Genomic DNA, 24624 nt, shown 5'->3' on the forward strand with positions numbered 1-24624 from the left:
AAGTACTTAAGAAATAATTGTAATCATTGAGATCCCTTGCAATGTATTATATCACTGCTTATAGGTAATGGCTGTCACCCATTTCTTCTGTTTCCAACCCCCTTCCCTTAATGACATCCGGAAGTAAGAAGTATCAAATACATACCTCTCAGATGGTAAGAAAGTAGTTTGAAGTCAAGCATCTATATTCAGGACTTATGTCTATATGTCAGTGAATCTCAACTGTTTTTGCCTATTCTAACATCTGTATGTACAAACCCCAAAATATACCCTTCTCCCAAAGTTAGATGGGAAGTTGAATGGTTTTAAGGCTGCTATTTAGGCTACAAAAGCGCTGTCTCTCTTTGGGGCAAGGGAACAAAAGCACTTTTATATACCCCTCTCCGTCTGCAATCTGTTTTCAATGCCACCTAATTCTAAAAATGAAACAAAAATACCTTGCATCCAGTAGCAGAAAGTATAACCTAGAACGTTAATGCATATGAAAGATTTGTTTTAACAATGTTTACAATTAAATAACATCAAATCTTAAATACTTTTGGATACAGCTATGTATGTACAGAACTACTCTATCCTCCTCCACGACCTTTCCTGAAAATAAGTGCAAAAGTCTAATGCTCAAAACTTAAATATAATTCTTGTACATGGCAGTGGATGGCGAAGACACTCCAATACCAGAAAACTTTTTTAAAAAGTATGTGAGATATACGAATTTCTTACATGCTTCTCATATACATATATATATGCTCACAAATGAATGTGAAATTTGTTATACTTAATCTGAAATGATCTTTGACAGTTATTTTCAGTATTTCATATATATAAATTTTATTCTGCCAGGCACAGTGGCTCATGCCTATAATCCCAGTACTTTGGGAGGCCGAGGCAGGCAGATCACTTGAGGTCAAGGGTTCAAGACTAGCTTGGCCAATATGGTGAAACCCCATCTCTACTAAAAATACAATAATTAGCCGGGCATGGTGGCGCAAGCCTGTAGTCCCAGCTACCCGGGAGGCTGAAGCAGGCAAATTGCTCAGGAGTTGGAGGTTGCAGTGAGCCAAGATCTCACCACTGCTCTCCAGCCTGGGCAACAGAGTGAGACAGGCTCAAAAAAAAAAAAGAAAAGAAAACACACACACACACACACACACACACATACACACAAACAAAACTCCAAAAACAACAAGTGTTGGCAAGGATGTGAACAAACTGTGGCTTTTATACACTGCCAGCGGGAATGTAAAAAGGTGCAGCCAATATGGAAAACAGTGTAGTGGTTCCTGGAAAAGGTAAACATGAATTATCCCATGACCCAGCATTTCTACTCTTAGGTCTATACCCAAGGGAATTGAGCAGGGTTTCTGAGAGATCCGTGTATTCCAAAATTTGCTGCAGCATTACTCGTAATGGTCAAGAAATAGAAACAGCCGAGCTGGCCATCGATAGATGAATGAATAAGATATGGTATAACCACACACTTTAATACTATTCAGCCATAAAATGGAATAAAGTTCTGATACATGCTACAACATGCATAAGCCTTTAAGGCATTACACTAAGTGAAATAAGCTGGACACAAAAGGACAAATATGGTAAGATCTCAATTTTTATATGAAATTATCTAGGACAGGCAAATTCAGACACAGAAAGTTAGAGGTTTCCAAGGACTGGGGGTGAGGGGAAATTACTGCTTGATGGTTACAGAGCTTCTGTGTGGAATGATGAAAAGGTTTTAGAAAGATTATAAATGATGCCACTGAATTGTACTCATAAAAATGGCTAAAATGGCAAATGTTATGTTATATATAGTTAACCATAGTTTTGAACAACTGACAATGTACTATACCAAAAACCACTGAACTATAAGCTTTCAATGGTGAATTGTATGGTATGTGTCCTCAAACATGTATTTGAGGGGCGCAGGGAAGACTTGAATGAAATTTATTTTGTCGCTGAAAAAAAACAGTCTTACAAATGGTGACTTTGACAAAAACCCAAGCTTGGAAACGTTAGCCTTGAACGTTAAGCTGATCCAGCAAGCAGTGTGGATCCTGAATCCAAAAAAGAGTTCTCAAATTGAGACTAGAGGCAGTAATGCTGGAGGAGTCTAATATTAAGTAATGACAGGGAAATGCAGTTAAAGCAAAACAGTTAAATGTCACTGATTGTAGACACCAAAAAATGTTGTTAAGATCAAACAAGTATTTTACTTTAAATATGACTTTTTACAATTATTCAACACATGAGCTACCTGGAGTCTTGCTCTGTTGCCCAGGCTAGAGTGCAGTGGCGTGATCTCAGCTCACTGCAACCTCTGCCTCCCAGGTTCAAGTGGCTCTCATGCCTCATTTCAAGCGGTTCTCATGCCTCGTGCCTATAGGTGGGATTACAGGCAAGCGCCAACACGGGCTAATTTTTTTATCTCTAGTAGAGAAGGGGGCTCACCATGTTGACCAGGCTGGTCTCGAACTCCTGACCTCAAGTGATCTGCCTACCTTGGCCTCCCAAATTCCAGGGATTACAGGCCTCATCAAGTTTTGAAAAGTTACCCAATGTGTAACATGTTAACAAAACTTTAGTAACCTTCTACTGAAACTGCGTGCCCCAAAGAGTTAAAGAAATCAATTAACTAACAAAAATTCTTAAGTTTACAAAATGACACAAAAAAAAAAAAAAGAAAGAAAGAAACCCAACCTACTATAAAACACTGAAACTCCCTCTGCTTATGAGATAAGAAGAACTGGCTGAAACTGGTTAAAACCAGTATGGCCAAGTGGAGTCTGCAAAGAATGAGCCTGCTGACATCAGAGCCTGAATTTCCAGCATGTTTCACACTAACTTCCCCCAAATTTGCACACGCAACCCATGAGATAACATAAAGAAATAACTATACATGCCCAAAGACTTTCCAGACCTCTCCTTTCCTTCCATTAATCACCTGCTAATCTCAGAATCCATGCCCTGAACCTTTTCTTTAAAAAAAAATAAAAAATAAAAATACTGCTTTAAAGCCAGCACCGGAGTCAGATTTGAAATTCACTCCTGTCTCCTTAGGAGTCAACTTTCAATATAAAGCTTATTCTCAAAAACCCAGTGTCACCACTTCACTTGAATAGGCTAGAAGAAAAAAAAAAGAAAAAGAAAAACCCTGTGTCATAATATTAGCTTCTAACACATCAAGCAAAGAGCCTCCACTGGCTCTGTAACATTATTTGTGGTCTTAATCTGATAGCTTATGTGTTCCTTCTTCAAATCCAAATGTTCTTATGCTCTCAGCAGTCTCACAATCAGATTTTCCTTTTTACTTTTAATATTCTTACAGTCTCGATCTACGTTTCCAATCAAGATCCTTATACATACAAAACACAGAGACTCTTACTCTGTGTATCAAATTTGTTCACTTTCTATTGATGCCTACTCCCATTAATCCCCACTTGCTTATAAAATTTAAGGAGATTATGATAAACATCAACTGATGAAAGGCAAAAACTGAAGATATATGAGCAGTAGCAGAAGCTCTTTTCTTTATAATAGTCTTAATTTATTCACTTATCTTTAATGTTCTAACCTCTACTACACAGTGGAAAATTACACTGGAAAAAATTACTATTACATTGGGAAATTATCTACACAGATCAGGCAGTTTTTTTCAATAAACCACATAAAAAATTACCTTTGATCTTTTGTTTGGTGTATATGCTTTTGCATTGCTAAATATGAGCCGGATGTCTTTGCAAAACTCCAAAGGGCTGTCATAATTTCCCGCATCTAGAGTTTCCCTTACTGTTCCAAAATCCATTGGGGTATCTATAATATCTCTGTAGTCCTAGGTTTTAAACACAATATTTAATTCATAGATTCATTTCTTGCTTTTAGAAATGTAAATGCATCAGATCTCTAAAAAATTTGAAATGATAGAAGAGAGGAAAAGGTTAGAGGACTCTTAAAATTCATTAGTAATGTTTAAAAAGAGGTATAAAAACAAAGAAAAGATAGAAATATACCAAAATGTTAATGTCTATTTATTGTTAGTGACACATGGGATGGTTTTATTTCCTGCTGTATGTACTCCAAGCATCCTACAGTCACTCTGTGCTGTTATAATCCAACTTTTTTTATAAAGTCATCTTTCAATTTCCCTTTTTAAAGAGTGCAAACAGACACGTTTATCCAATTCACAGTTCTCCTAGTGCTGGGCCTACTTAGATAGAAATCTAAGTAGATCCATCCCACTGTTATGTAATACTAATCTGATTATCTAAGTCTAAATTCTTAAATGAGCTCACAAGGGTGTCTATAAATTGAAGAAAACTATGTAAAAACGATACTTCTACCACTTAGTGATAGGAGCAAAAAAGTTAACATAAAGCCTAGGTATCTTTCTCTTTAAAGTTTAATAACTCTACCCCAGTTTCCTCACTGCAAAACAAGAAAAGCCCCAAACATTTAAACAATGGAAACTTACTGGATATTCAACCAAATCAACAGGTTGTCTAAATGGTTCAGAATCTTCACACTGAAAAATTAAGTTCACTAGTTCCTTACACTGTTTCTTCCAGTTGCTTTCAACATAGTTCGTAGCTCTGATGCTTTTTTTCCCATCATGGACCTAAAAATACATTCACAGTCTTAAGAAAAATCACACTATTGGTGTAAGACTGTGGTAAAAATGTAACTGATCTACTGTCTTCTATAAAAATACAATAATGTCATATATGTTGCTCTCAACACATTTTTCCAGAAATGAAATTTTTAAACTATGCATGTAACATAAGTTATTTTGATATAACTTAACCAATTTCAGAAATATTACAAAGTTAGCTATGAAAAGCATACTCTAACAAGAGCACATTATCTAGTGAAAGGCTATTCCATGACCTCTCACCTCCCAGGTTTATAATATTTGTTTTCGCAGAATATGAAGCATATCTGATAATATGATAGGCAGAATAATGGCCCCACCAAAGATGTCCACATCATAATCCTCATAACCTATGACTATGTTGCCTTACATGAGAAAAGGTATTTTGCATTAAGGGTATAGACCTTGAGATGAAAGATTATCTTGAATTGATTGCTTGGACCCAGTATAGCCACAAAAGTTATTATAAGAGGGAGGCAGAAAGGTCAGAGTCAGAGAGAGACTGAAAAATGCTACGTTGTTAGCTTGAAAGATGGAACAAGGTGACCTGGAGCCAAGGTGAGGACACCCACTAGAAGCTGGAAAATGCACGTAACTCTCCCTGGAGCTTCTAGTCACACCAAGACCATGATTCTGACCTAGAGACCCATGAAAACTTCTAATCTACAGAACTATCAGGTAATACATTTTTATTATTTAAGCAACTAAATTTGTCATTTGCTGCAGCAGACATAGCAAATAAATACAAATACTAAACACTTGGGAGTCTAGAAATAAAATTAAACGAAAATGACTAATCAAATTAGAGTATTTTAGGTCTAACTTTTCAGTGTTCTGGAAGGCAAGCACATGGTATAAATTAATATTTCATAAAAAGCTTAAATTTAAGGAGCATTTGGAGGAAATTTAAAATGATCTGGGCTAAAATGTCTTAAGCATTTTCATATTAATAACCTTTAATTTTAATTACTCTCTATTTGCACTTCAAAGCCTGCTGCTGATACTCCATTATGATTACCCACTTTCATAAACTTAGTTCCATAGACCCTTCTCCTTACCCCTCAACCTCATCATCCCAACATATCTCCATTGTTAAAAAAAGTTCAGTCACCAAATCCTAGTTAGTTTTCCCTAAAAAGGTCTCATAATTTTCCTTTCCTCTCCATTCCAAGCAAATATCCTTGACTAGGTACCCATCCTTCACCCTATATTCTTGGAATAAACTCCTAATTCATCTCCTTTAATACACATCTTCTTATCCTTCAAATTGTATTATCTATTTTGGCTGTTCAACTGATTCTCTACTTTAAATGAAATCCTTGGATTTCAATATCACCATAATCTACCCCAATCATAACAGCCAGACACAGCCACTTTGGTCACTTCAACATCCAACCTCTACACCAGTCAGGTGTAGTGCCCTTAACAGTCTATGGACATGCCATGCCATATTTCTCTACTTTTTTTGTCTTTCCTGTGGTAGCCTCTGTTTTTTGAATGGCCTCTTCTTACTCCATCTCACTCTGATAATACAGTACAAATTCCAACTCTCCCACTAAACCTTTCCAGTAATTTCTCCCATTTTGCTAATAAAATATTCAGTATCTACATTTTGCTAATAAAATATTCAGTATCTACACTGATATAACTTTTCAAAGACAAAAACTAAAATCCTGAATTGATTTTAAAACAAAGAAAAAGAAACTACAAAAGTCAACCATGCAGAGTAACTTACTCTCCTTCTTCCAGAAGATGTTTTAGGAAGATCACTATCATCCTAGGAATAAAATCAGAGCACCTTAAGTATTTAGAGTCTCATTAGAAAATAATAACATAATCTTAATAAATAACATATCAAAGACATTTGGTATTACCAGAGTTATAACATGTTATTAACAAAATCTCCAAAGAAAGAGTACCAGATGATCTTTGTGGCACCCAGGCTTGAAAAAAAAAAAATCATTCTTAATAATCCTTTTTCATTCCCTAAGAACATGAACTAATTCTAAAATTTGAAATTACAGCTATAAAAAGACGTTTCATGCATTTCCTAAATACAAAACTTGTGTTTTACCTCTATCCACAAATCCCCAGAAACATACAGATTCCTATAGTTTCTGCATTTTGTGTTCTATAGTACAGGCATGCACTACCACCCCCATCTAACTTTTTTATTTATTGTAGAGACAGGGTCTCAAACTCCTGGCTCAAGCAATCTTCCCATCTCAGCCTGCTAAAGCACTGGAATTACAGGTGTGAGCCACTGTGCCCAGCCTCCAAGGTACTTTATATAATACACCTTTCACTAGCTAAAATATAGAAAGAGAATATATTCCACACCTAAAGTTATTCACTTAGATATATTTTGATATTAGCTAAAACAAATTACCTCATAAATCATCTAGAAAATTCAAAAATATAATTTTATCAAATGCCCTATTTGTTCATTGGACTACTACAAGAGTTGGTACTACAAAGCCAACATTTTCTTCTTCACTTTTTAAAAATACCATTTGAAATTAACAAAAACCATTATAAAATCAACAAACTTCATACCAAATCCTCAGCATTTTCCTCATCATTTTCAGATGTGTTAGAAAGTTCTGAGATATTTGTACAGTGTTGATTCCTAAAAAACAAATTTTCACTTTAATAGTATGCAGATGTAGTGACTTGTTGGCAAGGATTCAAATTATACATTAAAATATAAACAGTTCACCAACCTATACGTGCCTAATTTCAAACAGAGGAATATCAGGTTTTCCCCCAACCCTTTGTAAACGTAACTAGCCATCTTAAATCCTAATTTAGAATCTTGAAGGTTTTTCTTGTTTTCCGTTAAGTGTGTATCCAAATTAAGCAGGTAATCCAGAAATAATATATGTATGGCCTCAATTAGATGAATACATGGATGAGTTTTTCTAAGTATCATCAATAGCAGTATTCACACAATAAGTACCAGGAAAACAGTTGATTTAAGGTAAATATATATATACACATATATATATAAGGGAAAAAGTAATTGAAATTAAAGCAAATAGTATCTTACTGTACACACAGGAGAAAAAAAGAATGCTGAAATATGGATATCTAAGCATAAAGGAGACAAAAATGGGTAGATAATTTTCCTGAAGTAAGAACAAGAAGGTGATTCTGGGGAGGAGGTAACTTAAGTATGAGTCTCCAAGACTTAGGACAGAATCAACCCAAGAAAGCTGACAAGAATCAGTTACTCCCCAGTTTTCAGCTAGATGCTGAAAACGATGGCACTGTTTCTAAATCAAGAATGCTCACTAGAATAGAGCAGACTAGAACCTGGGTCTGAATTTCCAAGTCAGTTTACATTCTTTGATTCCGAATACTTCTGAATTTAAGAAAATCTACAGAATATTCACACGTATACAAACATTTTCACAGGACATAATCTGAAACATTAAAACAACATAATCATGGGAAAATACCAAACAAACTCCAATTAAGTATACTCTATAAAATAAGTAACATAACTATACTCTATAAAATAAGTAACATTCATAAAAATGATGAGGTGATAAAGACAAGAAAAAATTGAAGGAGACTAAGAAAACAAAACGCTAAATTTGATGGGGATTCTGGATTAGATTCTGAAACATAAAAGGGTGTAAAAACTAGTGAAATCCAAATAAATTCTACACTTTCTGTCAATAGCATGGTACCAAGATTTTTTTTTTTAACATTTCATAAGTACACCGTAGTTATATAAAATGTTAACCTAAGGGGAGACTAGATGAAAGGCAAATGGCAACTTTCTGGAGTATAAAATTATTTCAAAATTTTAAAAAGTTGAAAAACTGAATTATTCAGTTTCTCAGATTTTACTTAAATTATGTATGTAAAGAAATGTCATCTAAAGTAAAGCATTAAAAAAGTATAGTTCTGAGTAAAAAACAAAACTAGATGATTTTTTTTTCCTCTTTTTTTTTTTTCTGGAGACAGAGTTTCGCTCTTGTCACTCAGGCTGGAGTGCAATGGCACGATCCACACGATTGGGCTCACTGTAACCACCACCTCCTGGGTTCAAGCAATTCCCCCACCTCAGCCACCCACCACCACGCCCGGCTAATTTTTGTATTTTTTTTAGTAGAGACGGGGTTTCACCATGTTGGCTACGCTGGTCTCAAATGCCTGACCGCAAGTGATCTGACGGCCTTCGCTTCCCAAAGTGCTGGGATTAACAGGCATGAGCCACCATGCCTGGCAAAACTAGATGATTGTTAATAGCACAATATGCAGTCACTTTTACACAACATCTATGAAATTACTTACTTGATAAATTTTAAAAGTTGGTCAGTTATCTTTTTAGCTGATCTTGCAATTACACTCTCAGGTTCGTTAAATGTTCTGGCATTATTTTCTATATATCTGACTTCCCAAACTAACGCAGACAGCCTCCTTCAAAATAAAGTAGACAATTTAGGGCTTAGAAAATGAGAAGACAGAAACCAAGTGAAAAAATGCAGCATGTGAATTAAACAACTGTGAAATAATAATTAAACCATAAGTGCAAAGTTATAATGAATAACCTTCTAATGCTCTCAACTTGATCATAGTCATAGGCAATACATTGGACACCGAAGCAATTATATTGAACTGAAGAGGACAAAAATCTTAACAAATTACTTAATCACATACATAAAACCAACAAAACTACCCTCCCTTTTCATATTGCATATAGGTACCTTTTAAAATTGTTGAATCTCAATAAAGAAAACATGTTAAATATCATCAACCCTAAAAGCTGGCCCAGCAAGCTGGGATTACACCTGTAATCCCAGCACTTTGGGAGGACAGGGCAGGAGGACAGCATGAGCCCAGGGGTTCAAGATCAGCCTGGACAACATGGCAAAACCCCATCTTTACCAAAAATTAAAATTAAAAAATTAGCCAGGCGTACTGGTGCGCACCTGTAGCCCCAGCTATTCAAGAGGCTGAGGTGGGAGGATTGCTTGAGCCTGGCAGGTCGAGGCTACAGTGAGCTATCATCATGCCACTGCATTCCAGCCTGGGTGACAGAGCAAGACTCTATCTCAAAAACAAACAAAAAAACAAACAAAAACTAAGAGCTTCAGTCTCACTGTAAACAATCAAGTGGTTTCTGATTGGAATGCACATTCCAGTGTTAAATTACAGAGATAAATTACGTCGATAATGTGGACTCAAGATGACTTTTTATAATTTCTTAAAGTAGTTGAATTATAAAAGTTAAAATACAATCAACTGCTGTAAAAATCATTAAGAATAGGAAATTTTATACTTACCAGTGCTCTAGAAGCCAAAGATAAAAAGTCAGTGCCTCTGGGAAATTAATCTTCCAAAGGCCAAAAAGACCAAGTATTAACTATATAAATATTATTTTTAAATGTAGTTAAATAGAAATTTAAACATACAAAGAAAGAAAATAAAGTTATCTAACAACTTAACAAAATTTCTAAGAAAAACAGATTACTAAAGATTGAGGGTTGAGGCCCTGACTCGGACCTCCCTTCTCCAGCCAGGCCTGACCATCCCTGCAACTCTCAGCCTCCTACTCATGTCGGCTGTGAGAGCCTGTGCTTAAACAAGATATCAGGCCTTACTGGAGACACTCAAGGATAGGTTGAACAACTATTTTTCCAGAGCAGAAAGGAAACTCATGCATCAGAAAGGCCAGAAGTATATGACTGTATAAATAACAGAATCTACTCAGAACAGTTTAAGGAATTTCTTGGGACCTACAATAAACTTAGAGAAACCTGCTTTTTGGACTGTGTTAAAGACTTCACAACAAAAGTAAAGCCTGAAGAGACCACCTGTTCAGACCATTGCTTACAGAAATATATTTTTTTTAACTTTTAAGTTCAAGGGTACAAGTACAGGATTGTTACACAGGGAAACTTGTGTCACAGGGGTTGGCTGTACAGATTATTTCATCACCCAAGTATTAAGCCTAGTACCCATTAGTTGTTTTTCTTGATTCTCTCCTTCCTGTCACCCTCCAAAAGGCCCTAGTGTGTGTTGTTCCCCTCTGTGTGTCCATGTGGTCTTATCATTTAGCTCCCACAAATAAATAAATATATATATATATATATATATATATATTTTTTTTTTTTTTTTTTTTTTATTGCTTAGACAGGGTCTCACTCCACCACCCAGGATGGAGTGCAGTGGCGTGATCTCAGCTCACTGCAACCTCCACCTCCCAGGTTCAAGCAATTCTCCTGCCTCAGCCTCCCAAGTATCTGCGATTACAGGCACGTGCCACCGTGCCTGGCTAATTTTTGTATTTTCAGTAGAGAAGGGGTTTCACCATGTTGGCCAGGCTGGTCTCAAACTCCTGACCTCAGGTGATCTACCTGCCTGGGCCTCATGAAGTGCTGGGATTACAGGCATAAGCCAATGCGCCTGGCCTCCCACAAAAATTATTTTTAAATGACACAAAGAATATCCAAGAGATTTCAGGAATATCATATTCAACAGAACGAAGCCCTGGTAGCCAAAGCAAAACTACTTGGCCAATCACAATAGGTAACTCCAGATGGATGGACTTTTGATGAAAGACTGCCAACAGCTGCTGCACTGGAAATGAGGATTCATCTGACAGTTCCCTGGGAGCAGTAGCCACCCTGTTAAACCATCTGTCATGAGTTTGGCAAATGAAAACCACTGGAGAAACAAAACCACTATTTACCAAGAATAATTAAAATAGAAGGTCTTATTGTTCAAATAATAAAACACAACATTTACTGAGGCCTTAAGATTCTGCACCTTGGTTACCTGATTAGAAAAACAAACAACTGTTTCTTCAATTATGGCTATTAATTTTAAAACAAATTATGTCTTCAATCATGTATGAGGATAGAAAAATTCTCATTACTAAAGTACCAGTGAAAGTTTACTGAAATAAGTGGAATAAAAGTAAAATTTCAGTGATATGGAAATAATCACTGAAAAAAAAACGAGGGTGAAATATGGTAGTCAATCTTCTGCCTGGCCCTACCCACACCTACCCATAGGCATCTAACACCATCTGACAATGAAAGAGAATAATGAAACAGAAAATGCTAATCAGCCCCCAATTCTACCACTATCTCTTTCTTTCTTTACCCTAGTCAATACTGCCAAATATAGCTTTTTAAACATTTTGAAAGCAGGTTTCTACTAACCTGTAAAATCGATTAACAAGTCTCATTCGAATTGTGTAAAGATCGGTTGGATAAGCTACTACAGTACAGTACTTCGGGTACGTACACAGATCAACAGGGCCTGCAAAAGCTGCTGCTATATCTGTTAGGGAAGACAGGAGAGTTTTTAATCAATAAATCCATTGCCTCTAAGTGGTACTTCTCTAGAAATCATAAGATATGGCTACATTTAACATTACAGGCTAAATTAAAAGATAACCAATACAAAGTGTAGAAAAGAACAGAAACCTCAATTATGCTAGTATTTTTAAATACCTTTATGAAAAAATTGAAAAAAAAACTTTTCATCCTAAAAAATAAAAAACTTACCAAGATTCAAAAGTTGATCTATACCACTGATAATTCTATCACATTCTTCATCTCTTGATTTCTGACCCCATTCACCAGCTTGTGGTTTATAGAGCAACTTCTCTAGCTCATCTGATGTGACAGAAATACTAGCTCCTAATTCTTCAGGTGGATCAACTATGAATACCATAAAAAACAATGAGGGGAAGAAAAAAAACACAAAAAATAAATATATACGGTATTAAAATTCAATTTTCATAGCTTATAAAACTAGGTTATCTCCACAGTCAAAAATAGAGTTCAAATGTGCAACTCTTTTAAAATTACTCATTGAGATTAACAAATTGCTTAAATTCAGGTAAAAACACAATCTACCTACCCTAACAAATTAAAAATTAAAAATAAGAGTGCCAGTATTGCAGTTTTCAGTCTATTTCTTCAAGGAGGCAAACTTAACCCTGAGGCCTCTGAAAACACAAATTGAACCTGACAATATTCAAAATTTTAAGCTTACATACAGTTAAAATTTTTAAATTAAAATTTTTAAAAAGTCAAGTCAAAATGGATAAAATAATCCCACGTGACAAATGGCTAATTTTCTTAAATTTTAAGGGAGCGCAAATGAAACAGACTGGTATTTCTTGAAAAAATAAGGAGAAGCAGGCAGGGTGGCTGACGCCTGTAATCCTAGCACTTTGAGAGGCCGAGGTGGGTGGATCGCCTGAGGTCAGGAGTTCGAGACCAGCCTGGCCAACATGGCAAAACTCCATCTCTACTAAAAATACAAAACTTAGCCAGCCTGTAATCCCAGCTACTAAGGAGACTGAGGCAGGAGAATAGCTTGAACCCGGAGGTGGAGGTTGCAGTGAGCCGAGATTGTGCCATTGCACTCCAGCCTGGGCAACAGGGCAAGACTCTGTCTCAAAAAAAAAAAAAAGGAGAAAATCTGAGGAAGCTCAAAATATTTTAGCTTATTGAATATCAGTTCTAACATACAGATAAGAAATGTCATTTACTGTGTACTGTGTACTGGCTACCAGGTTAACTCAGAGCACGTTCACAATGAGGGAACAAGGGCATTGGGAAGAGCATCATTTTAACAGCTGCTAAATGATGGAGAGAATGCTCATGGGAACATTTCCTCTAGAAACATATCCATTAAGATTCCTGCAAACATACACACAAGTTTTATATAGAGCATTCTTTGGGAATGCTCTTAACTTCAGTAGAGTTGACCTATTAGAATTAAGTCATATGATGTAGTCTTTTAGCTGAGAGATGGGAATTTTTTAAACATGGATGATAAATGATTCCTATAAGCTTATAATTCATGTTCTTGCAAAAAGAAAAAGGATTTCCATTTTATTTTCTGCATGAACATAAAAGAAATGTGGGGGAAGCAGGCAGAGACATCCCACTGCCCTAATAAGCCAAAATGTGTATTTTTATACTGTAATTCAGAGTTATGCTTTCAGTATTTTATCTCATCAAAAGGAAGAGGAAAGACACTGTACAGGCAGGCAACATAAAGTGCTTTAAAAAACACTGGTTTATCAAAGCCGGGATCTGAGTTCAAATCACATCTATACCACCTAAAAACTATGACTTTGGGCAAGGGGTGTGGGTGTGTGGGTGTGTCTGTTTTAATGGGGAGAAAGGGGGTCTCACTATGTTGCCTGGGCTGGTCTCCTCAGGTATTCTGGTGAATACTGATCAACCCACACGTGTGAAGAAATGACAGGAAGCCAGGAAAAGAACCAAATGAAAGACATGTGATAACAAAGGCCTGATGCACAAAAGGGCCAGCACCCATGCCTGTTCCCCTCAGCCAGACTGAAAAAGCTGCATGATACATAGAGCAATGGATACATTGCATAAAAGGGTCTTGCCTTAGAAGTCAAAAGTAAATCAGTTCTAGGCTGAGCACTGCTCCAAACCCATCTACCGTATCTTAAAAAGATAAAATTGTTTCCGACTAGCTTAATTGTGTGACAGAACAAAGTGTAACACTTACAGGAATACAAAAATATACAGCACCCAACAAGGTAAAATTCACAATGTCTGACATAAAATGTAAAATTATAACACAGGTAATATATTAGGAAATACCCATAATGAAGAGATTTATTAATCAACCAACCAGAATTGGCACATATGTTAGAATTAGCAAAGACATGAATGCAGTTATTATATTACGCATGTTCATTAAAAACATATATAAATGGAAGACATGAAACACACACCCAAATCCAACTTTTAGAGATGAAAACAACAAGCAGTAAGGTGAATACTATAAACACATTGGCTGGTGATACATAAGATATTCCGAAAGAAAATATAAATATGTAAGATAAAAATATAAAAAGACTCAACACCAGGAATGGTGGCTCATGCCTGTAATCCTAGCACTTTGGGATGCCGAGGCAGGGGGATCACTTGAGGTCAGGAATTCAAGACCAGCCTGGCCATGGCAAAAGCCTATCTCTACTAAAAATACAAAAACTAGCCAGGCATGGTGGCACACACCTGTAGTCCCAGCTACTAAACAGGCTGAGGCAGGAGAATCACTTGAACCTGGGAGGTGGAGGTTGCAATGAGTGGAGATTGCGCCACTGCACTCCAGCCTGGGCAACAAAGCAAAACTACATCTTAAAAAAAAAAAAAAAAAAAAAAAAAATTCAAAAGAGCACAATATGTGTTATTCATTTCTGAATGTATATCATCATTGAGGGGAAAAAACTAAATCTTTTCTCATAATGTCTATTTAGTGCCTAACTTGATGCCCCCCAAATGGTAGGCATTCAAGAAATGTGCATGAAACAAATATGTGATGTAGTTATATGATTTACTCTATAAGCATAGCTAATATTTCATAAAACAAAGCAATAATAACTAATATTTTCCAAACATAAAACTAAAAAGATGCATATGTAACAAATTTTACACTAACATAGTGTAGACACAGCAATAAAAACTGAAGACACAGCAATAAAAATTATCCTAATGAAACAGTAAAAGAAAATAAAGCAAAAAAAAAACAAAAAAAAATCCAGAAAAGCCCCGAAATACAGAGACCATTTAAGGGAACAGAAGAAATTATGATATCCCAAACTAATGGATAACAGTTAAAAATGAGGAAAGAATCTGAATATTTCTCAGCCAGGCTCCGTGGCTCACGCCTGTAATCCCACCACTTTGGGAGGCCAACGCGGAGTTCAAGTCTAGTATGGCCAACATGGCGAAATAGCTGGGTGGCACATGCCTATAGTTCCAGCTACTCAGCAGGCTGAGGCACAAGAACCACTTGACCCTGGCAGGTGGAGGTTGCAGTAAGTCGCGATTGCACCACTGCATTTCAACCTGGGCAAAGAGGGAGACTGTCTCAAAAAAAAAAAAGAAAGAAAGAAAAAAGAAATTGAACATTTCTACAAAGATATAAAAATGACCAATAAACAAAGGAAAAAATGCTCAGTATCATTAGGCATCAGAGAAAGGCAAATCGAAACCACAATAATACTTCCTATAAGTTAAAAAAAACAAAAGTATCCAGGATGTAAAAAAATTGGAACCCACATACACTGTTGCTGGAAATGTAAAATGGTATACCTGCTCCAAAAAAACCATTTGGAGCCCTCAAAAGGTTAAACAGAGTTACCACGTAACCCAGCAATGCCACTCCTACATATGTACCCAAAAGAAAAAAAAACTTGCACATGATATTCACGGGAGGACTATTCACAGCCAAATAATGGAAGCAATCCAAATGCCCATCAACTGATGAATGGATAAAAATGTGTTATATCCATATAATGGAATATTATTCATCAATAACAAGAAATATCTTGGTTTCTAAATGCCATTCTCCAATCAAACAGGCCATGGCCCCTGAAAAACTGCCTGATTCCACAGCTGAGGTAGGGAAAGTACAAGGTGAGCCTTGAACACTGCATATTGCCAGAAGCTATGAAAACACTCAAAGGCGATTCAAAAGAAAATGTCAAATGGACATAGGAGCCAACATGAAGGGGTTCCCAGTGGCCAAATCTGCAATAAGGTAGCAACAAAATAATGATAACAATTGAACACTGATTTTATTTTACAAAAATCTGAGTACATACTAATATAAATAAATGGGAAAGGAGAAGATGTATCTTATAGTAGAATTCCAACTAATACATGTAAGACAATGAAAACAAAAAATCATTATTTGAGGCAAGAATTATCAACGGATGCTACAATTAGTGAGTGGAAACAGCATAAGAAACAAGATTATTTGCAGCACATAAATATATCCCCATGGGACACTAATTATAATGGAAAAAGTATTTACTTTACACTGGAGAAACCTGACACATACCCCCTAAATCAAATTATTAAAATCCTAAAATAATTGCACTGAGAAAGACACATTACCTTTCTGACATTTTTGCCAAAAATGCAAAACCTAAATTTAATCGAGAAAAAACATCAAACCCAAACTAATGGAAATTCTATAAAATAACTGCCCAGTAATCTTCAAAAGCCTTAAAGTCATGAAAGAGTGAAAAACGGAGGGATCCTGGATTAAAGACTAAGATGACATGACAAATCCAAAATGTGAAAGAATATTAGTGAAACAGACAAAATCTGAATAAAGTCTATAGACAATAGTATCGTATTAATAATAATTTCCTGATTTTGATCACTACAATGTGCTAGCTGTATAAGAAGGGAAATATAGGTATTCAGAAAATCCTTGTACTATTTTTTTTTAACCTTTTTTAAGTCTGAAATTATCTTGAAATCAAGTTTTTTAACGTGCTATAAAAATGGAGAGTACATATTGAAGAGAAATATCAAAATACAGATATTCAGAGATTTTCTTGAAAATTATAAAAAGAGAAAAACATCAAAGGATGTTACAAATCAGTAAAAACACATAAAGAAAGCTTGGTGGTGAAAACAATGGACGCAAGAGATATAGAGTACCCTTTCAAAAAGTTTCGCAAAAGGGAAATAATTCAGTAACAAAAATGCTTCATGAAGTCAAATATAAGGTCTAAGAGACATATTCAAACCTGACTGGAGAAAGGTAGGAGGAAATTAAAATTGTTGGAGGGGATGAGCTAAGTGTAGGTACCAGGCCCTTGGAAGGCCAACAGCAGTGGGATGCTAGCACTGGAGGACAGGCTGGCTTTAAATAGTTGTCTATTTCAGTAGAAAATCCATAATAAGACAACTTGAGGTAAAGCAGAAGACAGATGGAAGTCAAGTTCAATCTTTTCCTTGAAGGAAGACCAAGGGTAAAAGATTAAGAATGAGGTAGGCAAAGTAGAGGCTACATGAAGGATGTAAATTTTTTGTTTTGTTTTTCTGAGATGGAGTCTCGCTGTCGCCTAGGCTGGAGTGCAGTAGCCGCGATCTCGGCTCAGTGAAACCTCTGCCTCCCGGGTTCAAGCGATTCTCCTGCCTCAGACTCCCAAGTAGCTGGGATTACAGGCACACGCCACCATGCCCGCCTAATTTTTTGTATTTTTAGTAGACACAGGGTTTCACCATGTTGGCCAGGCTGGTCTCGAACTCCTGATCTCAGGTGATCCATCTGCTTTGGCCTCCCAAAGTGCTGAGATTACAGGCGTGAGCCATGGCGCCCAGCCAGGAGTTAAGTTTAATGCAGGGTTACATGAGAAACGACAGCAAGCTACTAAGGTACAGCCAAAATCAAGCTGGAATCTAAGGTCAAGAATTAACAAAACAGATAAACACGATGCTGTTGTCTTCTTTCAGTAAAGTTCAGTTACTGTAATAATTTGAATATATTGATCATAGAATACAAATATGTTTGTTCCATGTGCACTGGCAAATGTACATATTATAAAAATAAAATGTTTTCATTATTTAACAAATATATATACCATTATCAGGAATTGGTTCCATGTCCCATGGGCTAAGTTTTTCAATTTCAGTATTATCCCACCTGTTAAAAAACAACAAATCTCTGGTTAGCCTTTCATAAAAACAAAATGTGGATAATAGGTATCCATTATAAAAGTAAACAAAAGATACAAAATGTGAAAATTAACCTCACTGCAGCAGTACAATTTTAAATATTAACAGTAAATTTTTTTAAGAAGGATATATTATTAAAATAACAGGTTTAAGAACAAAACCAGAAATCCTATGTGGCCTGCACCCAAAGTAAACAATAACTGAAAGACAAGGCATGAAGCCCTTGAATTCCACTACAGCCACAGTCAATGGTTTTTATCCCATTGCCAATGAAGAGGCATCAAAGGTTTCTTTGAAGAAGATTAATGATATAGTATCTGCTTCTGAACTAGGACACTGACAATACGAGGTAAAGGAAATATTAGGTGGCTACAGAAATAGTTCCAGGAAAGCAAGCAGAACCTGAACCAAGGGGAGTACTAGTGAATAGGAAACAAAGAGTAGGTGCATGTCTGAGAGACATTTCGGGTCAGCCTGACATGACTTAATGACAGATAAAAACCATGTTTTTTTAAAAACCAGAAATGTATTATTTATACAGCAACCTGCCACACTGAATTACTGGGAAATGATTAGTTTTCATCTGTATACAAACCTAACAATATAACACTGGAAATGACTATCAGGATACTGTGGTTGATATGGCTCTTGACTTAACACTGTTCCAAACCACCAAGCATCATCAATAATAGAGCGGAATCTGTCACCTAGGAGAGAAATGATCAAGTCTGAGGCATTTCTCTGCTAACATTCATTAACATTTTTTTAATCTACAAAATACCATATGATACAGATAAAAAAGAAGCCAAAAGCACAATACAAAAACAGGCAAGCAGCGCTCCTAAACAAACCAAGAAAAATATGGCATAAAAAATTTAACTTTTAGATTAAATGCATTTCTAGATGTATTTTACAACTCTAACACTTCAACCAGTGAAATAAACTGCACTAGATCTGTGTTTAACATTCATTACAATAGAAACATGAACTGCTGCAGTAACCATATCTCTTCCTTCTTACCCTTCCCACCATTTACAAAACAAAACCAATGAAACAATAAAAGTCACCTATCCAGCACTGATGATTCTTCGGGATATAGATCAACAGTTCTTTTCTCAAGGAAAGTTTTATAGAAATAATCAAGATTAAAGCTACAATTTATCCCCAAGAAAGAATATAATATACCTGGCAAACAGTCTTGAATAATTAAAGTATGCTTACAGTGAATTCTTCAAAGGTTTGAAAAAAAATAATGCCATAACTACTAGACCTACATGTTTTAGTCTTTAGCATATTTTCAAACTTATGTAAACATGAGTTTTACATATATTTTACTTCAAAATCACTTGAAACCATAGCCCCTGAAAGAAATCTAAGGAGACTAGTATAGCTTTAAACTTACAATTTAAGATAAACCACACCATGATTTTATCCAAATCTCTAATACCCTAATTTAACATAAACATTAATTACAACTGAATGTAATAATAAATTATTGTCATAAAATCAGCTGCCTCAATTTTGAGAGGCCAAATATAAAAACATGTTAGAAGAGAGTCTTTGATATAAAAAATTAAGTGTATATTTTTCTTGCTATTTACCTAATACTAGAAGATAATTTCAGTTTAGTTAAAAATATTTCTTCATACAAAAACAACCCTTTAAATAAAAAGGAGCCCGAAAAAATTAAGTTTTCTCATAATAAAAGTGTCTTTTCTATGTTTTTGCTAGCTGATCACCCTGGTAATCTTATGTTAAGACTTTTCAAATAAACCTACTTTGGCCTTTCAAGAGAAGGATAAAAATCCACTGTAAAAATGAAAACAAGCAACTTCTTCTTGCCATACTACTCAAATTCCACGCAAAAATGGGGGAGCAAAATGAATTAAAGTGTAGTATAACAGGTCTGGTCCAATAATTTCTCAACCACAAAAATAAAACAAAAACCACTAAATTACAGGAGGCATCTGGGACTCCATCTCTAGAGTTTAACTGTAGATAATTCAGTTTTAAAAAAATTAATGGACATGTTGGCAAAAATGAGAGCCTCTTACACCTCATGGGAGCTGAAAAATCATAATAGCTGGGAAGCTTTAAAGTTATTCGGAACACAACTATACAACCTGCTAATGTTGCTTCATGTTATTTTTGTGGCTGTATGTTTTTCTTCAAGAAAAATTTTCTCTGCATCTACTCCCAAAATAATCTTGATTACTTGTGTAGGTGTTACCAGGAGAATAATCTATAAAGAGGAGCCACACGCCCTGACAATCTTTCACGTCAGATGAGTATGATTAGGGACTTTATCTAAAATTTACCTTCTTGTAGTACGACACAAAAAGGCAGCAGTGGCCAGATATGGTGGCTCACACCTGTAATTCCTACACTTTAGGCAGGCTGAGGCAAGAGGATTGCTTGAGCCCAGGAATTCAAAACCAGCCTGGGCAATACAGCAAGACCCTGTCTCCACAAAAAAAAATTAAAAATTAGCTGCACATGGTGCAGCTTCCAGAATTTACATGTTTGTATGCACTATAATTAAGAGTCCCACAGCCAAAAAGGAGGCTGAGGTGGGAGGATCGCTTGAGCCCAGGAAGTTGAGGCTGCAGTGAGCTCTGATTGCACCACTGCCCTTCAGCCCGGGCAACAGAGCAAGACCTTGTGTCCAAAAAAAGAAGGAAAGAAAGAAAGAAACTGCAGTAACTAGAAAGATCAATGTCTTAACATCATTTATGAATATGTACACCAGATGACACAGCCTGGGTAAAACTTAATATTTCTAACAAAAATCCAAGAACTGATAAAAGAATGAACCATCCTACTTCTAACTCAATACACAAGCTCCCTGGATAGCATTACACACTGAACATATATTTGTACACCTGTGAAACAGGTACTACAGTTACTATTAACAGTTGCTATTACTACCCAGCCTAATGACAGTCATTCAATCAATTATCAATTATATCCTGAGATTAATAATCTACACAACTCTGAATAAGTGAGCCCTCCTTAAATGATCATCACAAAAATCACATTCGAGTAATTTAGTACCTACATTGAGGTACTAAAATTACTCCAATGTGTAATTTTACTCGAATGTGTAAAATTACATTGAGGTAATTTTAATTTTTTAATTTTTCTGCCCACCTATACATTACATGGTTATAAAGCAAAGTGTATATGAATTTTTTATTTCTTAACAAAACAGTGTCAAGTCTTCCCATTTAAGTCTACGTTGTTATGATATCAAGGGTAAAATAATTGGGTATACCAGAACATTTTCAGTGTGAAATCTGAAATTACTTTTCAACCTTCTGATCATTTTAGATCCTAGTATAATTGTGTAAATTATGCCAATGTTACATCAAAGATAATTATATACAATATAGTACAGGGAAGTCTAAAAGGAAGTAAGTCTACCCTAGCCTATAGTCAAGGAGTGAAAATAATCTTTTCCAAATGTCATGAACCAAAAGAACAGAAGAAAAGTTGCTCGTCTAAAAAAGTCTACATAATAGGGCTGGGCACGGTGGCTCACACCTCTAATCCCAGCAGTTTGGGAGGCAGAGGTGAGTGGATCATGAGGTCAGGAGTTCGAGTCCAGCCTGACCAACATGGTGAAACCCTGTCTCTACTAAAAATACAAAAATTAGCTGGGCGTAGTGGTGCACACCTGTAATCCCAGCTACTCAGGAGGCTGAGGCAAGAGAATCGCTTGAACCTTGGAGGCAGAGGTTGCAGTGAGCTGAGATCACGCCATTGCCCTCCAGCCTGGGTGACCTAGGGAGAAAATGCCTGCCCTGTCCACCGTCCCCCAGCCCCTACCAAAAAAGTCTGCATAATCAGTAAGTACCAAGCCATAAGCAAAATATATTTATAGGTCACTTATATCTCTTCCGGAATTTACATGTTTGTATACACTATAATTAAGAGTCCCACAGCCAAAAAGGTAGACCAATAAAACAGATTAATTTTTAAGGGTATATAAAACTTAGTAAGGATAGACTTACAAGACTGCCAATTCCTCTGTCTTGCTTCATCATAAAATTGACGCAATACAAGAAAGTCAATAACATCTGGCATATCATGATATCTAGACAAAAATTTAAAAAATTATTAAACTCTCTACAAAGCAGGTTATATAGTCTAAAAGCAGCACTGTCCAAAAGAAACATTAGATCTACGAATGTAATTTTTAATTTTCAACCAGCTACATTTTAAAAGGTAAAACAGTAAATTTCATAGCATATTTTAAATATATCCAAAATATTATTTCAATATGTAATCAAAACAAAGTAGAGATCTTACATATTTTTTCTTCATAACTAGTCTTCAAAATGCAGTGTGTACATTCACAACACATTCATTTCTTTAAAAAAAAATGTTTATGCCTCATACTCTGCCAAGTCTCATATTAAGACATTCAATCAAACCATTCATATTTCAAGTGAGCAGTAGCCACATGTGACTAGTGGTAACCTTATTAGACAGCACAGGTGTAGGAAATTATTTATTCTGAATTTTTTCAAAAACGAAGGGCAGAAAAAATTTGGCCCGTATGTCAGAATTCCCCACCCACATAAGCAGCATGAAAACCATATAAAACAGACTGCCCACACTTAACTATAACTGTGACATGCCTACTATGACTTCAGGGTCAGGGATGGGTTTCCTAGCCATCAGAAGCTCGAGCCACATCTTAGGCTATCCACAGTGCTCTACCAGTTACCCTGGAGTTAAATGGGAAGGGCATGCTAATCATTCAATCAGCAAAATGGCAAATTTAAATTTAAGTAATTCCATTTTTAAAAATAATACATACCTAATAGAGAAAGATTTGTCCGTAAGTTTTCCAGTTGCTGGATCTATAAATGCTAGTTTGAGGCAACAGAGTGTAGGGGGCCCAACTTCATATCGTATTCCAACTATTTTAACCAATTCTTGATCCTTTAACAGACATATTTTTTTAATGGTTAAAATAAAAGCAATTCCTTAATACTATAATTCTCCACATACTGTTATATTAAGTAAACTCATAATTTAGGCTTCCAAACCAGCAGACAAGTTTAATTAATACCATTAATTACATTCAATTTTTCTAAAGTTAATCTCCACATATTTAATACAGTTTCTAATACAAAGAACATCCTTTAGAAAATACATTACAAAAGTGTAAGATTGAAAACACAAATCTCGGATTAGCGCAATATCTAACGACAATCACTGTTAAAAATCTAACATATTTCCTTCTGGCTTTGTTTTGGAAACAGGATCTCACCGTGTTGCCTAGGCTGGAGGGCAATAGCACAATCATGGCTCACTGCAATCTCAAACTCCTGAGCTCAATCAGTCCTCCCACATCAGCTTCCCGAGTAGCTGGGACTGACTACAGATACAACATGCCACCACACCAAGCTAATTTTTTATTATTTGTAGAGACAGGTCTCCCTATGTTGTCCAGACTAGTCTCAAACTCCTGGGCTCAAGTGATGCTCCCACAACAGCTTCCCAAAGTGCTGGGATTATAGGTGTGGCCTGCCACACCCAGTCAATGCACATTTTTATTTATATAGCTTTATATTATACAGTGAAAATGTGTAAGCATTCTACTTATTCATAAGTGTTCTTCAAAATCTTGATATTAAGTTTCTGCCTAATACATTCAGTAAGTCATGTTTGTTGAGAATCTACCATATGCTATGACCTCTTCTAGGCAGTAGGGACAGGACGGTAAACAGGTGAAAGTCCCTACCTGGATGGAGTATCCATCAAATGGATTTGCCATAGTCAACCTTCCCCCCAGTGTCTGCTTCTCTGATACTAGGAATACAACAGATCATTCATCCACTTATTCACTGAACAAATGTTATTATTATAATGTACCAAACAAAGTGCTAAGCATAGTTTTCATTATTCACAGCAGTTATGTTCTATAGTCACCTAGAACACTGAAATAAAATACTAAATCAGTGCTATAGAGAATATATAGGGATAGGTTCCTGCAAAATTCTGGTCACAACACTGTAGTAAACCAGTGCATACATAACTTGGTTTTATGTGTGTTTCCATTTAAAGGTACCTTATTTAATATGTTGTTGATTTGCAAACATTTAACTGATACCTGAATGAAGCTTATCTAACATACCTTCTCCATAAGGCACATCTCAGCCTTCTAGCACTTAAGAACACTAGAGAGCATGTCAGCACTAAGCTTAGGGGCCATTTTAAACAGCAAAGTCACCAGAAAAAGCACAAAAATGGAAAACATGTGGCACTGAATAGACCATGAAAAGGACACTTGTTTGCAGTGCGAGAGCTTAAAAAAAAAAAAAAAGAAGGCAGAGCAACACCTTGTTCAACCTCAACTAGAAACATGCTCGTCAGGCAAGTCAAATTTTTCACCACCCTAAGCATGTCCAGAAATGACCAAAAGGCTCCGAGAGTACTGTTTGGGGGATTACAAATAAAGCAAGTACACAGTTC

The 24624-nt window shown here is 35.9% G+C and overlaps 1 protein-coding gene across 8 annotated transcripts in view; it reads right to left on the reverse strand.

The window, feature by feature from the left end:
- BRWD1 (bromodomain and WD repeat domain containing 1) overlaps positions 1 to 24624 on the reverse strand; it is a 128684-nt gene that overhangs the window by 20843 nt on the left and 83217 nt on the right. For all 8 annotated transcript variants that reach the window (XM_016938541.3, XM_009427702.4, XM_016938540.3 and 5 more), the window contains 11 exons: positions 22964 to 23088; positions 22152 to 22234; positions 18734 to 18845; positions 18045 to 18106; positions 12172 to 12327; positions 11824 to 11944; positions 8948 to 9073; positions 7199 to 7271; positions 6378 to 6419; positions 4466 to 4609; positions 3674 to 3826 (listed from right to left, as the gene is read on the reverse strand). In XM_016938541.3, coding sequence (XP_016794030.2) covers positions 3674 to 3826; positions 4466 to 4609; positions 6378 to 6419; positions 7199 to 7271; positions 8948 to 9073; positions 11824 to 11944; positions 12172 to 12327; positions 18045 to 18106; positions 18734 to 18845; positions 22152 to 22234; positions 22964 to 23088 — 1197 coding nt within the window. The remainder of the gene's footprint in view (positions 1 to 3673; positions 3827 to 4465; positions 4610 to 6377; positions 6420 to 7198; positions 7272 to 8947; positions 9074 to 11823; positions 11945 to 12171; positions 12328 to 18044; positions 18107 to 18733; positions 18846 to 22151; positions 22235 to 22963; positions 23089 to 24624) is intronic.

This window comes from Pan troglodytes, chromosome 22 (assembly GCF_028858775.2).
Source record: "Pan troglodytes isolate AG18354 chromosome 22, NHGRI_mPanTro3-v2.0_pri, whole genome shotgun sequence".
NCBI classification, from domain to species: domain Eukaryota; kingdom Metazoa; phylum Chordata; class Mammalia; order Primates; family Hominidae; genus Pan; species Pan troglodytes.